This window comes from Oryctolagus cuniculus, chromosome 4 (genome assembly GCF_964237555.1).
Source record: "Oryctolagus cuniculus chromosome 4, mOryCun1.1, whole genome shotgun sequence".
NCBI classification, from domain to species: domain Eukaryota; kingdom Metazoa; phylum Chordata; class Mammalia; order Lagomorpha; family Leporidae; genus Oryctolagus; species Oryctolagus cuniculus.
The window spans coordinates 53,309,074-53,326,249 of NC_091435.1; the positions used below are offsets into that span (position 1 = coordinate 53,309,074).

The 17,176-nt window shown below is 42.0% G+C and overlaps 1 protein-coding gene across 2 annotated transcripts in view; it reads right to left on the reverse strand.

Annotated features, from left to right (window-relative positions):
• Positions 1–7,753, reverse strand: part of DCBLD2 (discoidin, CUB and LCCL domain containing 2) — a 91,045-nt gene extending 83,292 nt beyond the window's left edge. For both annotated transcript variants that reach the window (XM_051859389.2, XM_051859388.2), the window contains exon 1: positions 7,165–7,753. In XM_051859389.2, the coding sequence (XP_051715349.1) occupies positions 7,165–7,375 (211 nt within the window). In that variant the 5' untranslated portion in view covers positions 7,376–7,753. The remainder of the gene's footprint in view (positions 1–7,164) is intronic.
• Between the last annotated feature and the right edge of the window lie 9,423 nt (positions 7,754–17,176).

Here is a 17,176-nt window from a genome sequence, read left to right on the forward strand (position 1 = left end):
ATTTCACTACTCTTTGAATGTCCCAGCAGGGCTGTAATCAAACAGAACAACACTCTTGAGAGCTTATATAGTCTGCACCCCCCATGCTGACAGCTCCCAAAGACAGAATGATAGAATCTCAACATCTCTTTGATTCCAAGTAATTCCATTTTAATGGCAAAGCTGCAAGTACCCTACTTAACAAATGCCTTGCAAGGAACTCTAGGCCACTGGCTCTTAGAAAGCAGTTGAGGGAACCTGCACGTTGGGGTACTCTTAAGTAGCTAATGAAAGCTCTTCTCTCAAGGACATACTCTTCAGAGTATGGGTTGATCTAGATGGTAGTATATCAGAAGCCTCTGGAAATCACCTATTTTTCTCATCTGCTTCAATAGACACTACATTGTCATGCATTATTTATTAGTTTATTTGGATTATCTATATTTTCTGTACTCCCAGGTTACATTGATTTAACCCGAATAGTGACAGGCAAATTAGGATGACAGATGCTTCTAAACTAACAATTTGAACTGTAGTACTTTCTCAAAAATTCTACCCAGAAAAAGAATAAAACGATGTAATAGTCCTAAATATAAAAATTACCTAACAAATCTTATGAAATTTTACTTTGACAATTTTTCTTACTTTTATTTGTGAGTGTGCTATGTGTGATAATTTCATCTATAAATTAATTTCAACATGTCTAGCATATAATACAACACTACTAAGATCAGCTGTGCAATATTATGTATGGATGTCAAACAGACTAGGAAGGAACAACAAAAATAAATTAATGGATTAGGAGATAAGACTATGGATCATCTAAGGTTTTAGAGTTGAGTAAGTATCATTTCTATTTGTAAAATATTTTTAAATACAAAGTGTTATGGTCTTAAGGTTGTCATAACAAACTGAAACCAGGAATCAAAATTTAATAAGAATAACCATTTGACTGAATTTCAGCAATCACATTTAGGAAAAATCATCTTTCATAAAGCTTTTCCTAATCCTTTAACCACAGGTCATCATTCCCACATCTTTCAACTAGAGTCAGGTATCACCTAATGACAGCCATAGTGACTGAGAATGTGTCATTAGGCACTACTGCAGCTGTGGGAACGTCATGGTGTGCTTACACAAACCTAGAAGGTACATACAGGTCAATCACTGCATGTGGCCTCTAAAGCCAGTCAAGAGACATGGCAAGGGGCAGGTGCTGTGGCGGAATGGGTTAACGCCCTAGCCTGAAACACAGACATCCCATATAGGCACTGGTTCTAGTCCCGGCTGCTCCACTTCTGATCCAGCTCTCTGCTAGGGCCATCTTCTACTGCTTTCCCAGGCCAAAGTCCCTGGGCCCCTGCACCCACATGGGAGACCCAGAAGAAGCTCCTGGCTCCTGGCTCCAGATCAGCACAGCTCCAGCCATTGCGGCCATCTGGGGAGTGAACCAGCAGATGGAAGACCTCTCTCTTTCTCTACCTCTGTCTTTCAAATAAATAAAAATAAATCTTTATTTAAAAAAAAAAAAAAAAGGAGGGAGAGAGAGACTTGGCAAACATAAGACATGAAGCTGTGCCTGAGTAACAGGGTATATCATATTAAACTTTGCTTACTAAGACGATACCTTAATATAACCATAGTAAATATTTAAACCGATAGCTCTTTATTACCACTATCAAGTAGTATGTCCTGTACATAACTGTATGTGCTATACTATTATATAGGATACCAGCATCAACACAAATATATATGTAATGAGTCTAACATGGTACAATGGCTAAATGTCAGACCAAGGAAATTTCCACTCCAGTATAATCTTATGGGACCACTGTCATATATGTGGTCCATTATTAACCAAACATCATGTAGCACATAACTATAATTAAGGAGTAGAAGTAAGAACTCCAACCAGGTCTCCCATGTGTTTGGCAGGGACTCAACTTCTTGGGCCATTACCTGCTTCCTCTCAGGGTGTTCATTAGCAGGGAGCTGGAACTGGAAGCATGGCCTGGACTCCAACTCAGGCACTCAATACAGGATGTGGGTATTTCAAATGGTGTCTCAAGTACCATGCCAAAAGCCTGTCTCTAAGGTTTGTTTCCCCTCATGTTGATCTTGTAGAATGAAGCTCAAATGGTCAAACAGAATTATCAACTATCTCCAGATAAAAATGTTTCCATTTTACTTATAAATTGGAAAATATACCTTAACGATCATTAACCTGTAATTTTACAATCAATGTCTCCTTTACAAGTTTAAGAATGTGGATTTAAAACTGATGGTTAGCACATGTAGAATGTGGGCTACGTATCTTAACTGTCATTGTGCAAAATAGTCAAATATCCTAGAAAAGGATGCTTTTTTCCTCTGAACCAATGTTTTACCAGACCAAAAAAAGGCAATGGAAAATTCTAAATCATAACCTATTGTCAACATTGGAAATAATTACAAATGTTTCTTTGCAGAGAGAAATGAATCCATTCCTGACAGTTCAAATATTTTTCAAATAGTTTTTCCCTGCATCACAAGCAAATCAAAGGCATTACTTTATGGAATATAAAATTTTTTCACATGTAAGTTTCAAACATCATGGATGTGAACGATTCTTTTAAAGAACAAACTTGATTCACTTCAGGTTTATTAAGTTAGCAAGAATCAATACCCTCAAAAGTATATCATTAATAAACATAAAAAGTCATAATAGATTTTTTTAAATTAATTTCCAGTGCCAGCCCTGTGGCATAGCATGTAAAGCCACTGCCTCCAGTGCTGGCATCCCATATGGGTGCCAGTTTGAGTCCTGGCCACTCCACTTCTGATGCAGCTCTCTGCTACGGCCTGGGAAAGCAGAAGATGGTCGAAGTCCTCAGGCCCCTTCAACCACATGGGAGACCTGGAGGAAGCTCCTGGCTCCAGATCCACGCAGCTCTGGCAGTTGCGTGAACCAGTGGATGGAAGCTCTCTCTCCCTCTCCACATCTTCTTCTCGGTGTAACTCTTTAAAATAAAATAAATCTTTAAAAATTAAATGAATTTCCTGATATTTACCACATTCAAATTACTTTCTACCCAGAAGGCAGGCAAGCCTTCCATGATACAAATGAGGAAGCTGAGCTCCTGAGATGATCCAAATTCCTACAGATCCAATGTAAACTGGAAAAACCAATTCAATTATAGCAGACCATCAATTTCTTATTAAATTATTACAATAGAAATATGCAATTAGAATACATTTAATCAAGTTAAGATTTTGAGAAATGTGCATTTTATTGCAGGCTGTGTTAAAATTTTTTTTTTTTTTTGGACAGAGTGGACAGTGAGAGAGAGAGAGAGAGAGAGAAAGGTCTTCCTTTGCCGTTGGTTCATCCCCCAACGGCCGCTGCGGCTGGCGCACCGCAGCTGATCCAAAGCCAGAAGCCAGGTGCTTCTCCTGGTCTCCCATGCAGGTGCAGGACCCAAGGACCTGGGCCATGCTCCACTGCCCTCCCGGGCCACAGCAGAGAGTTGGACTGGAAGAGGAGCAACTGGGACAGAATCCGGCGCCCCGATCAGGACTAGAACCCGGTGTGCCAGCAATGCAGGGGGAGGATTAGCCTATTGAGCCGCAGCACCAGCCAAAAATATTTTTCAATAAAAACAATTTGAGGTTAACATCTCAATATTAAACTTAGAACTCAAATACACAAATTTAAGCCATATCTAAAACACCAACATTGTAAACAGATATAAACTGTATCTATTAATAAATGTCTAGGCGAAGTAAGACTGGTTCTCTACTGAGAAAGGTCAATAAGTTTCCAACCAATGATGAATTTTATTCTGTGTCAAATGAGAACAAAAAGAAAAAATCACTGTCAGCAGAAATGCTAAGAAATAGCTATATATGGCATTAATTGGAATGAAGGTAATATATTCTGTTATTTCAAAATGTCAGATTTTTTAAAAAGGATAGTTCTACTCCAACATAATGTGTTTCTACCAAGGTTAACTGAGAAAAAAAACCTTAGCAAAACCATTTTTACCCCACTTTTTTATACCTATATGCAAATTACAATTTGAAGAAAGTATAAGGAAATTGCCCACAATTCCACCACCAAAACACAACTATTAACACTTTATTACTTCTTTCCAATCTTCTTATAAGACCTCTTAGAGTTAAAAATTCTGCCTTGTAACTCAACATTACAACATGCGGACATTTCCTTTACTGAATACTATAGACATTTTAAGCACTGTGTCTCATTTTAAAGTCAGTAGATTCTGAATTAAATCTGTTAGGCTGTTAAGACTATTTTAAAAGGAATTTCATTAAATATTTTTTTTAAATTTTTTTTGAAGTGTAGGAGACAAGCATTTGGCATAGTGGTTAAATTGCTGGTTGGAATGCCTGCATCCCAATCAGAGTGCCTGGGTTCCAGTTCTGGCTGTGCTCTCCATTCCAACTCCCTGCTAATATGCACACTGGGAGGCAGCCATGCTGGCTGTCCCTGCCTCCTATGTGAAAAGCACCTACTGAGTTCTGGGCCTCCAACTTTGGCCTGGTCCAGCCCTAGCTGTTGCAGGCATTTGGGTAGTGAACTGCCAGGAGGAAAATCTCTGTCTCTGCCTCAAATAAAGAATAGAAATTAAAATTAAAAAAAAAATAAATTCCACCAGACTGCACTAGGACCCCTTGAGTAAAATATAATTTTGAGGGCTGGCATTGTGGTGTAGCATAAGCCGCCACCTGCAGCAAATCCAGGCTTCTTCCACTTCCAATCCAGCTCCTCGCTAATGTGCATGGGAAAGCAGAAAGCTGTCCAAGTGCTGGGTCCCTGAAGCCAGGTGGGAGACTTGGAAGAAGCTCCTGGCCCTACCCTGGCTGTTGTGGCTACTTGGGGAGTGAACCAGCAGATGGAAGCTCTTTCCCCTATCTCTCCCTCTCTGTGACTCTTTCAAATAAATAAATCTTAAATATATATATCATTTTTAGAAATTAGGAAATTCACAACCCACATAATTCCTGAATTTTCAAATGATGTGTACCTAATTAGTTCTTAATTTATATGCTTAGTAAGCTCGACTAATGATAATCACTTACAGTTGTAATATGCTCTTCCCTTTGCAAAACTCTTCTGTGCTATTTCACTGTCATTAAGCTATAAGATAGTTATGCATTCTCATACCAATGATGCAGAAAACTGATGTGTAGAGAGATGAAATTTACCCAGTCTATTCATAAGATCTGAACTAGTAATCTTTCATTTCCATTTGTGTTAACCTTCACTGATATTTCTATTTGTGTTAACCTTCACTGTGAAAAAGAAACACATGCCCACTAAAATGCTCTGGTAAAAATATACTAAACCTGGGGCCGGCGCTATAGCGTAGTAGATTAAGCCTCCGCTGCAGCGCCAGCATCCAACATGGGTGCCAGTTCAAGTCTCAGCCGCTCCTCTTCCCATCCAGCTCTCTACTAAGGCTTGGGAAGGCAGTGGAGGATGGCCCAAGTGGTTGGGCCTTTGCACCTCCTCCCCTCAACGTGGGAGACCTGGAAGAAGCTCCAGGCTCATGGTTTCCGATGGGTTCAGCTCCAGCTGGTACAGTTACTTGGGGGAGTGAACCAACAGTTGGAAAACACTTCTCTCTGTCTCTCCCTCTCTGTAACTCTCTCAAGTAGATAAAATAATTAAAATACATATGTATGTTAAACCTTTATAAAAAATAAGGTAATGTTGCATGTTTGATCACGCTGGAGAAATTCTAAACAAGGAACTCACATCATTAGGTGCACACAGGGGTGGAGGGGGTGAAACCTGTAACTGAGTCTATAATGTTCCAAGATGCATTTTTAAACATTTTTAAACACAAACACTTCACATCTACAAAGAAGCAAAACTGCTTATGCAGCCACATTCCCTTCAGTATCAGAGTCCCGTCCAGTCTAAGTATGAAGTGGGATAACAATACCTATCTCAGCTGGTCGTGGTAAGGGTTAAAGGAGTTAATTTACATAAACCATTTAGTCCTGTGCAGGCCACATGTAAGCCCTAGTAAGTGTTATCTGCAAACTCTTTAAGCCTGTTTTCCCCCATCAGGTAGGAAAGACACAGACTCTCAAACTTCAACAGAACGAATTTCACACTCTGATATGCAAGTGCTGTTAAAACCTGAGTGCTAAGTATCTAATTTTTAAATTGCACTATGTAGCTACAGACCAGCCTATCAAACACTTTTTCTGGCATGCCTGCCCAAGCTTCAGCATCCTCCTAAGGACACACTTATGGCCTCCATTCCATACTTTACCGAAAACCATGTGAACATCAGGCTGTACTTCCACGTACAGATCAATTTTTAAAAAATCATCACAGCAATAAGTAGCAACCCAATGTTTATCATCTCATTGCAATAAAATGGGAAATGTAATGGAAAAGTGTGTTCAATAACTGATGCTAAACTGATTCAAAATTTGTGGTACACTGAAAATAGTACTGAAAGGGGAGAAAAATCAGTTCTGCTTTCTTCTCTTTCTATTAGCATGATTCTTCGGTAGTTTTTGCTTGCTTCTGGAATAGGTTTTTCAAGGAGAGCAGACGGAAATAAAGTCTTGTCACTTTCTGGAAAGGCGTACCCTGTTAATGTGGGGCTCTCCACTAGGCAACACAGCACAGTTGCCTTGGGTCAGATATACCACAACTCCAGTAACAGGCAGGCTTGGTTAAGAGACCACCAGAAGCCATTCCATCCGCTTTAACACAGGATGGTAATTATCACGACTCAGCTTTAATGGGTTTAGGATGGCTATTTCATTTCCTGGCCTTACTATTCTGCCTGGCCATCCACCTGGCTTAACTTTGGGGGGGGGGGGGGGGGCTCACATCTCCCAAAGTTCTTTTTCCTCCTTCCCCAGAGTAAGGATACAATGTCAAAGCGGGCTTTCAGAGCAGAGGCTCAGGTACATCTTTTCAGGAAAATGAAATGCCTTGCCAAAAAAAAAAAAGTAACATCGCGCCAACTTGGGGAGCAGGCAGAGCCCACCTCTGCAACTCAACGCTTGCCAGGTTTGGCCAAGCACAGGAGCGCAGCGCATCGGCCTTTGCAGATTCATTTAAAGACCCGGAGACAGCGAACCCGGGGGAGGTCCCCCGGGCCCCGCTTCGTCCCCCGGGCCCCGCGCACCGCGCACTCCCCCGGGGCTGCTCACCTTGCTGGGCTCCGGCGTCTTCGAGCAGCAGAAGCAGAATAAGTAGGAGCAGGAGGCACAGAGGCATGGAGGAGGAGGAGGAGGAGGAGTTGGAGCCGAGAGGGAGGGAGCAGTAAAGGGGGAGCGCGGTCCGGGCGGGGGCGGCGGCCGCGGCCCGGACTCGGGGACACCGCGGGCTGCGCCCGGCTCTCACCACCGCCCGGCTAGCCATCCAGGCGGCTGACGGTTCGCCTGCATAGTGCGGGCGCCCCGGGACTGCAGCACCGGGCGTGGAGGCTGCGGCTGCGGGGCGGGAGAGCGAAAGGCAGCGCGCGCCTCGCCCCGCGCCGGGACCCCTCCGCCCCTCACCTCGCTTTCACCTCCTCCTCCTCCTCCTCCTTCGTCCCTTCCCTCCGCTCCCCGCCCCAAGACCCCAGGCCGGAGCGCAGGGGAGGGGAGGGAAGGAGGCGGGGTGCTCGGGCCGCGGAGGGCGGCCGCACGGAGCTGGGGGCAGCGCCTCTCGCGCCGCGCTTCTCTCTCGGACTCGGGTCCCCGCGCTCTCCCGCGGCTCAGGCTAGCTGGCAGGCCCGCGAGCCGCCCGCTCCCTCGCGCTCCCTCTTGCGCGCGCCGGCCACGCCTCCGAGGCCACCACAGCCAATCTGCGGTCAGCTGCGGTCCATCTCTTTCCGCATTATCCAATCAGCACGCTCTCTCCTCAGTCGACCCGTTAACTACCCGGCCCACTCTTCGAACTCCAACGCCCCTTATCAGCACTCTCCAATCCCCTTCGGCCTTCTGCAGCGTCCCACCCGCCTCCCCCAATCTGGGTTCCGCCCCCAAGCTCCGGTCCCCGGCGGCCCCCGCCCGGCCCGGGCCTCTGTTATTGTTGGGACCGCAGCCCTGAGCGGTCGCGCTGAGGCGGCCGCCAGCCCCGGTCAATGACTTCCGGGACTTCCCCCATCCCGCGCACCCGGCTCCCCTAGCCCAGCTTGCTCGTGGCTCCTCCCCTGCCGCTCATCAGGCCACTGGAAGGGGTGGGAACCCTGGATCCTGGATGGTGTTAGCTGGGAGCTGAGTCTAAAGGACTTTCTTTGAATAGCAGAGCGTGTTTTTTATTAAAACTATCGGCAAGTTGTTGGAGCAACTCCGAGTTACGATTGCAGACGCAGTATTCAATTTTTAAACATGCATTTCCTGTCTCTTGTGTCCTTTACTATATGGGGGCGGAGCGGGAGCTGGGGGGGGGGGGACTAAAAACAAGATCCATGCCCTGAAGGTAGTTTAATATCCTAACGTGCAGTCAGATTATTCGGCAGAGTTGTTGAGCACCTGCTATCTGCAAACACTGGTGTGAGAGTCATGGGAAGTATAGCCGTAATACAGACGTCTTACAGAATGGGACAGAAATGTAAACTCATGCAAGCTTTAGTGAAATAAATGCCAATTAGAATAACAAGCAGTGTGAGGAGGGAGAGAGCAGGTGGAGTGATAAAAAGAACATATCTTTAGGAAAAGAATCCACAAGACTAGGCAATGGTTGATTTCAGAGAGGAAAGACATTCCATCTAGGATGTTCTTAACAGGAGCAGGTGACAGTAGGATGATGTCCTCAACAAATACAGGGAAGTAGAAAGGTTGTGTGAAAAAGAGGACCGGTGTTGTGCAACATGCCAGCATGCCATGTGAACACTAGTTCAAGTTTAGGCTGCTCCGTTTCCAACCAGGTCCCTGCTAAAGCACCTGGGAAAGCAGTGGAGGATGACCCAAATTTTTTGACTTTTGTCACCCACATGGGAGATCAGGAAGTTCCAGGCTCCTGGCATATGCCTGGCTGAGCCCTGGCTGTTGTAGCCATTTGGGTAGTGAACCAGTGTATGGAAGATGTCTCTCTCCCTAACTCTGCATTGCAAATAAATCCAGCTTTTAAAAAAAGAGAGAGAAAAGTAGGTTAATTTTGGGTATACAGATGGCTCCTGATTTAGAAAGCTCAACTTAAGGTTTTATGGTGGTAGAAAAACAATATGCAGTCAGTCAAAACCAAACTTCAAATCTGAATGTTCATCTTTTCCCTGGGCTAGTGATATGCAGAATAATACTCTCTTGTGGCACTGGGTGGGTAGCTCCCAGTCAGGAACAAGATCACAAGGGTAAACAAACAACTGATTGCTCTACAGCGTGCTGTGTTCAGTAGGCAACAAGCTATGATGGTCAGCAGGCATTTTTAACAGAATAGTATTTCCAGTTTACAATGGGTGCATCCAGAGACAAAGAACTTCTGTACTAAATTTGAGATGCCAACTTGGCTAATAAGTGAAGCTATATAACAGGCAGGTGGACATTTTAGTCTAAGCTCAGGTTGAGAAGTGCTTTAAAATTATGGGTCTGTGAGTCATGAATAGATGATATATTCAGACACATGATATCCTCAAATGACAATCAGAGAGTTGGAAAGGACTTTTGAGGTATGTTTTTCAACTCCTCTGCATACTTCTCATGCAATAAACTCTTCCACTAAATTTATTCAATAAGCTTTTGTTGAATGTAGATGGAGATCTATTATGTTCTAGACTTAATGTAGGCATTGGGCATACAAAGCTCCATCAGAGGAGCTTCCCTTAATGTGGGGGAGGTGTGTAAATTACTGCATTGTTACCAGTACCATGTTGGAAGTATGGACTGGGTCATAGTGGACTCATCACAGTGAGTATGAAACTCTAGGTGAGTCTTTTTTTGTTTGTTTGTTTTAAGATTTATTTATTTATTTGAAAGGCAGAGTTTAGAGAGAGGCAGAGGCATAGAAAGAAGTCTTCCATCTGCAGTTTCACTCCCCAATTGGCTGCAATGGCCAAAGCTGCACTGATCTGAAGCCAGGAGCCAGGAGCCAGGAGCCAGGAGCTTCTTCCAGGTCTCCTACGAAGGTGCAGGGGCCCAAGGACTTGGGCTATCTTCTACTGCTATCCCAGGCCATAGCAGAGAGCAGCGGGACTTGAACGGGTGCCCATTTGGGATGCTGGCACTGCAGGTGGCAGCTTTATTGGCTATTCCACAGTGCAGGCCCCTCAGTGAGTCTTGAATAAGAAGACAGAAGAGGAAGGAGGCCTCTGTTAGAAGTAAAATAAGCTGAATCACAGAAGTAGTAAACAGTGTTGGTGCAGCTGAATGGAGTTGACTCCTGCTAATGTGATGGGAAGAACTAGAGACTAGATTGAAAAAGTTAATAGGTGCAAGGCTATGACAGGCTGAGTCAAGATCTTTACTTTTTAACACTGAGAAATAACTTAAGAGTTGTAAGAAAAAGTGACATCAGATTGTGATTGTAGAAAACTCAGACAGGAAGGCAAGGAATGGATTGGAATTAGAACAAGACTGGAAGCCAGGAAGAGCTAGTCTGGAGTTGAAGGGAATGACTGTGAGTCTTAACTGCATTAGGCATGGTCTTGGAAAGGGGCACTGGCTGGAGGAATATTTGTGAACCTAGAGACTGATTAGATGTGGGGAATAGGGAGGAGTTGAGCAAAATCCTCAAGTTTCTAGGTAGAAGATGTTGCCTTTTACATAGTAAGCAGCACAGGAAGAGCATAGGCTGGTTTGGACAGGTAAGGACATAGAAGATGTGAAATGGAACCCGGTATTGAACATATCAAACAGGGTGTGCTAATGTGTCAAACTATCAGTCATGAACTAAGACTTCCTAGTTATAGTCTCTGAGACAATCCACTTCATCTGTTGGGCCACTCCCCTCATAGGGCCATGGGGTGATAACCTGAGTTCTCAGAGGTGGTGACAGAGCAAGGTGTTATGGACCTCATGCTGACGTCCATTGACAACCTAGAACCTGTTCCAGAGGGAATGAATTCACCAGTGAACAACACAGTTATGGAAGCCTTTCTGGAAGAGAACAAAACCTGGACTACAGCCATCTATATCACTTACTACTAATGTGAAAAGATGCAGACCACGTGCCCTGAAAGCAAGAGAAAAAAGCACTTAGCTTTTCTCATCCCTATACTGCATTTAAAGGTTATTAACATGGAGACTAGAGAGATAAAGAAGTTCTGAATGAGGTCAGTGCAGAGAAAGAAGAGGGCGGTAAAATAAAAGTGGAGTTAATATTTAAAGTGGTGAAACCAAAAGTTCTTGGTCACTAATGCCATTTGATGATTTCCATATCATTTTGTGCTTCAGTTTTCTGCGTTTTGCTTTAGAAAAATGGGGTCTGGATCTCAGGATAGAGATTGCTCCATGTGCATAGGGAATTACTATAGCACAAATGTGGATGACAGATAATGTTATTGGTGACTTTATTCTGTCTTCATTTCTCCTAATCATAGTTCGTCTACTGAGCTGCAAGAACAATGGCTGAAGGCTGCTATGAGATGACCAAACTTTCCTTGTAGGAGCTCACACAAAAGCAACATAATGGCATTCATCTCTAGGAGAAAACCTGCGCAGAGGTAGATATCTAGTTTATATAAATATTTATATTTATTTCTAGTTTATTTCTCTCACACTCTGCATGCTGCTCCAGCCAACTTTGTCATCTTCCTTGCTTCTAGAAATTGGTTCATTTGGGGTTGACATCTACTGAGGCAATGGGAGCCATACTTGTCCAGGATCATTTTATCTACATGACCCAGATGCGTCATACTGGGACACAACTGGGGATACAATTCAGGAAAGTGGATAAGTTTGAAGGAGGCCATCATCATAGCAACCAGAGGCCCCAAGAAGCTAAAGTGCCTCCAGCAGGGAATCCCAGGGACCAGCTCTTTCCTACAGAGTCTCAAAAAGTAGGAGCTTTAGACGATCCCATGGGCACAAAACAGAACAAACCCAAATTGAACAGTGTCCTAATTGAACCTGAATTCATTGACATGGAATAGGACTAGTAGCAGTCACGATTGACTTAGTTTCATTGGCTGGTAAATGCATTAATGCTTTGAATGGGGGTTCTGGGGAAGATTAGAGCTTCAGGAAGGGACCATGTGGGATAGTTAAATGTAGGATAGTTAAATGTGAAATACCAAAAATTAATATATGTGTTATTGTAATGCGTTTAGGGTTGTTCACAATAAGATATTTAAACATACAAATAGATCATCTACCTAAATTTTACTTCACCAGGACTTGAATCTTCTCTTTTGTTTTCTCTTTTTACTTCTCTTCTCTGATCAATAAAGAGTGGAAGAGAATGTGGAATTGCTCTACAGAGACAAGGGGAAATATGATAATAGTTATACCCAACTATTTTTGCTTTCAAGTGAATCCCAACCCAGCCAACTGCTAAGGAAATGAGAACAGGGGAGAAGACCCTGGGAGCTGGTACCTATGCATCTGTCCCTACAGAAACATCTGGGTTTTGATGTGTAATATGATAAAAATCATTTGGCACCATCATTGCTATTAAATGTCTGTTAAGCTTTAATGAAACAAAAGAGGCTCATTTAAAAATGGCATTTATACTGGAAACCTTAGCATAATGGTATGTAATGAATCATTGGTGAGCATTATCAGTGAGTGTGTATTTCTGGCAGGATAACAGAAAGAGGGAATGAACAAGAATTTACTTTTGTGATCTTCCAGTGGGGTGGGAGAAAATGAAGACTGTGGCAGTCTGGGGAAATAATTCCAACTTTAAAGACCAGAGCCCTGTGGTCTGATTACTGTCCTCTCAAGGGCATTCCCTTTGTCCTGTTGAATGCGCAGACAAGTGCTTACAGCCACATTCCTTACTAAATATTTGAATTCTGCTGAAGAGACTTTCTTCCCTTCTGTGAACAGAAATGGGTTGGATACATTTTTCTCTTTCTCTGGTAAGCTTTCAGTGAGTCATCTCAGTCAAATATAACTCTCAGGTTTATTACTCATGTTTTCTTAACATTTATGAACTATTTAAAAATATTTGCAATAGCAAACTGAAGACAGGAGTGATAGGAGACTGACTTATTATAGAAAGTATTTAATTTCTCCTAGTGAGTCACAACACTGAGTATTTTTTCTTGTGCAATTAGCATTGGCATAAGTCAGCAACATGACTGTGATTTTTTTGTTTGCATCTTCATCTGTTACAACTATCTCCCTCTCCATCCCCCACCTCAGTGTTTCTTATACCCTTGTTTTTCCAGGAACATAGGTTTAACCAATTTGATTTCTTGTGCGTCAGAACCAGAATGCTTCAGTTTTATCTCTGATGGAACCCTCAAAGGATTTTTAGTAAATGTGTGTGAAAACAGCCTTCCAGAACATCAACATACCTAGAAATTGAGTATTTACATACATGAACCATGAGCACAGGACTGAAGTATGCACAGAACATACCAGAATAACTGAGATAATATGATTTAGGTGCTCAGTAGCCACATGCCTCCCTTGCTTCGTGCCTGTATCCTTTCCTATGGGACCCTTGCTGGCAACACAGCCAAGAATTAAATGCACATACTTGAAATGCTATTTGGCTTCTGAGAAACTGAGTTGTTTTGTGAGATCACGGAAACAGCCCTGGGTCAGATCAGAGATCCAACTTCTGCTCACAAATGCTGGATAAACTCCAGACAGGCTGTACTTACCTCTCTAGAGCTCAGTTTCCTTGTCCATAACTGAGTATGTTTTCAAAGGTTGATCATTCTTTTAAATCTTTATTATCTTCTTTCCCTTTATTTCACAGCCATATTGTTAAATCCATAATTTCTAAATTGCTACCTATTGTGGAGCAAGAGGGAAAGGAAACAAACATTGATGACTTCAGAATTGGTGACTGGGAAGTAATTGTTTTTTGCCAAACAGGAGTGCACCTGAAAGGGAGTGTTTGGTTTGGGAAATAGCCCTCAGACACCCTAGTGCCTTGGTGAGAATGCCTTTATGAACTCTTGCAGGTGAATAGCCCAGTTCTGTTCTGTGAAAGAAGCAAACAGGATTTAGGAGGGAGGAGGGTTACCTTACAAGGGAGAAGGAGGAGGTCCTGGAGATAAAGCTGATCTGTGTGTGGCAGGAAGGAGGAGCTGCAGAGAGGGGAGAAACAGAAGTTCCCAGGGGTTCGAATGTAAAGATGCTTATATAAATAGGGCCAAGTAGTAAATAATTTCAAATTGTTCACACATATGCACCCTTGTAACCTTACCCTTGCCTTCCTCCCAAACTCTCCATCAAAGTGACCACAGCCACAGGCTGGTCTGGGTGAAACTTTGGGAACCAGCAGTGGACGACCATGAGGCTGGTATCCAGTTCAGTAATTCTGCATGGGTAGTGGAACATCCTCAGGAGGTGAAGTGGAAAGGAAAGTCAAGATCATGGGTTCAGAGCAAGAACTTCAACTAGAACCAGAGGTTCTGAGACATTTTACACTTCCACTTCCCATCCTAGGTTTCCATCCCATCCCTAGGAAGTAGCCAGGCAAGCGAGAGGATTTGGAATCATCCAGATGTCTGGTTCTGTTATACTAGGATAAACAAATAATAAATGAATGTTTTTTTATTTTCTAAGAACCAAGAAAATAGAAATACAAATTGAAGGTTTTTTTTAAGGCACACATCACTTTTTTGAATTGTTCCTTTTGAATGCATTAATCAAATTTAAATATAATTTCTTTATGTTTAGTAAGTAAATACAATAGGAATTAATATTTTAAGATATGCAAGTCTTTGGAAATTCACATTTAAAAGGAACATCTGGGGATGGCAATTTCGCACAGCAGATTAAAGCCGCCACCTGCAATGCTGACATTCTTTATGGGTGTCAATTCCAGTCCCAGCTGCTCCACTTCCAAACCAGGTCCCTGTTAATGGCCTGGGCAAAGTAACAGAGGATGGCCCCAAGTCCCTGGGCCCCTGTCACTCATGTGGGAGACCTGGATGAAGCTATTGGTTTTGGCCTGGAATGAACCAGCAGATGTCTCTCCCTCTCTCTCTGTAACTTTTGACTTTCAAATAAATAAACAAATCTTTAAAAATAAAAAAAGGAATAACAAGTTTTGAAGAGGTGTTAAATTTTCTTAGTATCACACGTTCACAGAATAGCTTATACTAACCTGCGCAACACAATACGAAACAAATGAGATACAGAACATATTATACATGTTTTCATTTAAATAAGTCTTTTTATTTTTGATATTCTAATAAGCCATTTCTTTGGTTAAATGATAGATTAATGTCTAAAAGGAAATATGTATTATTAAGATTAACTTGACTTGTCATGAGCTTCTGTATTAATAATAAGGCTTTAATACTAATATAAGTATTGCGTTTGACAGACATGCACTGTCATTTTGTTCACAGTTAACACGCTGCACAAAAGTGAAGATGTGGAGATTATTCTGAAGGATTGAGTGCAGGCTGAGCTAACTCTTAGAAGAGAAACAAAGGAAAATATAATTCGCCTGATCTAGCTACTTTTATTTTTGCTTTTGAAGGATGTGACATGCCTAGTACTCAAGAATTTTGTATAAATAAAGCTATTTTCTTACCACATTTCTCTCAAAATCAATGTTTGGTTCTCATTTGTAGATCTGAATATACTCGTATGTCAGTTCCTTTTTGGTGAATGTAATCAGTGTATTTGATGCACATTGATAAGTATAAGACTACTGACTTGACTAAAATAAAGGCTAAGAGCAAGATTTGGTAAAAAAATAATAATAAATTTATTGAGTCACAAAAATTCATGAATTTTCTATTTATTTAGGACTCATTAAAAAGTCATGCAGGGGGCCTACACTGTGGCATAACCAATAAAGCCACTGCCTACAGTGCCAGTATCCCATATGGGCACTGGTTCGAGTCCCAGCTGTTCCACTTCTGGTATAGCTCTCTGCTATGGCCTGGGAAAGCAATAGAAGATGATCCAAGTCCTTGGGCCCCTGCACCTGCGTGGGCGACACAGGAGAAGCTCCTGGCTCCTGGCTTCAGATGGGCACAGCCCGGACTGTTGTGGTCAATTGGGGAGTGAACCAGCAGATGGAAGATCTCTCTCTCTCTCTCTGCCTCTCTCTCTGTATAACTCTGACTTGCAAATAAATAAAATAAATCTTTAAAAAAAGGTCATGCAGATATTAACAGCTCCCTAATGACAAAATCTATTTGTTTAACTGTTTGGTTTGAAATAGTCAGCTTTTATTATCTCCAAAACCAATTACCAGACATGAGGTAATTCAGAATTCACTTTGTTCTTTTTGTCATATTATTCTCATATTGATGACTGATATTAAGAAAGGAGTTCATTATTCTAACATAAATATATTTCTCCATATCTAAATTTATGCTACATACTGTGAGCCACATACACGTGCAGTTAATTAAATCACCCATAAAGTAACATGCTTACCAGAGAGCCGTGCTGAATCATCCGGCAGACTTTATTTCAATAATAAATATGGCACTGTATGATTATATTGAAGTTCTCCCCAAGTGAACAAGCTTATACAGCATTCAAGCATGCTTATGGCAGCCACCCATTTAGAAAAGTAGTAGTTATACATGTCTCAGAATGAAATTTTTAAAGCCATCTGTGCCCTTATAGAAAATAAAATGAAACAAATAAGCCATGCTTGAAGATATGTTAAAATATGACACTCAAATTCCATCTGTAATCCCATATTCTCCTCTGAAAATTATTTTCCAACTTTTATGTCCCTATATTATGCATGTAGAGTTACAACGTCGTCTTTATCCATTAAGATTTTGTCCTGGTTCTCTGTTATCACTTTCATAATTGAGAGTCTCATTCTGTTCTATCAGATGAAACAATTCCCACCTTTGATTTCCCAAATCCAAACGCACCTTTGATTTCCTAATATTCATGTACGACCGAGTAAGTACCTTTAGTAACCATTAAAAATTTGCCTTCATGAGCTTGATGTGCTTAAGTAATAAAAAAAATGTTTAAGAGAGTACCACATGAATTGCCACTGAAGACATCTTGAGAATGTAAAATGTCTGAAATGTACAGGATTCTACATTCTATACAATAAGGGCTAACTTCTTCCCATCAGGTTTCCAAACTGATTTAAAAGCAAGCTGCATGAAAATTATGACACTTAAGT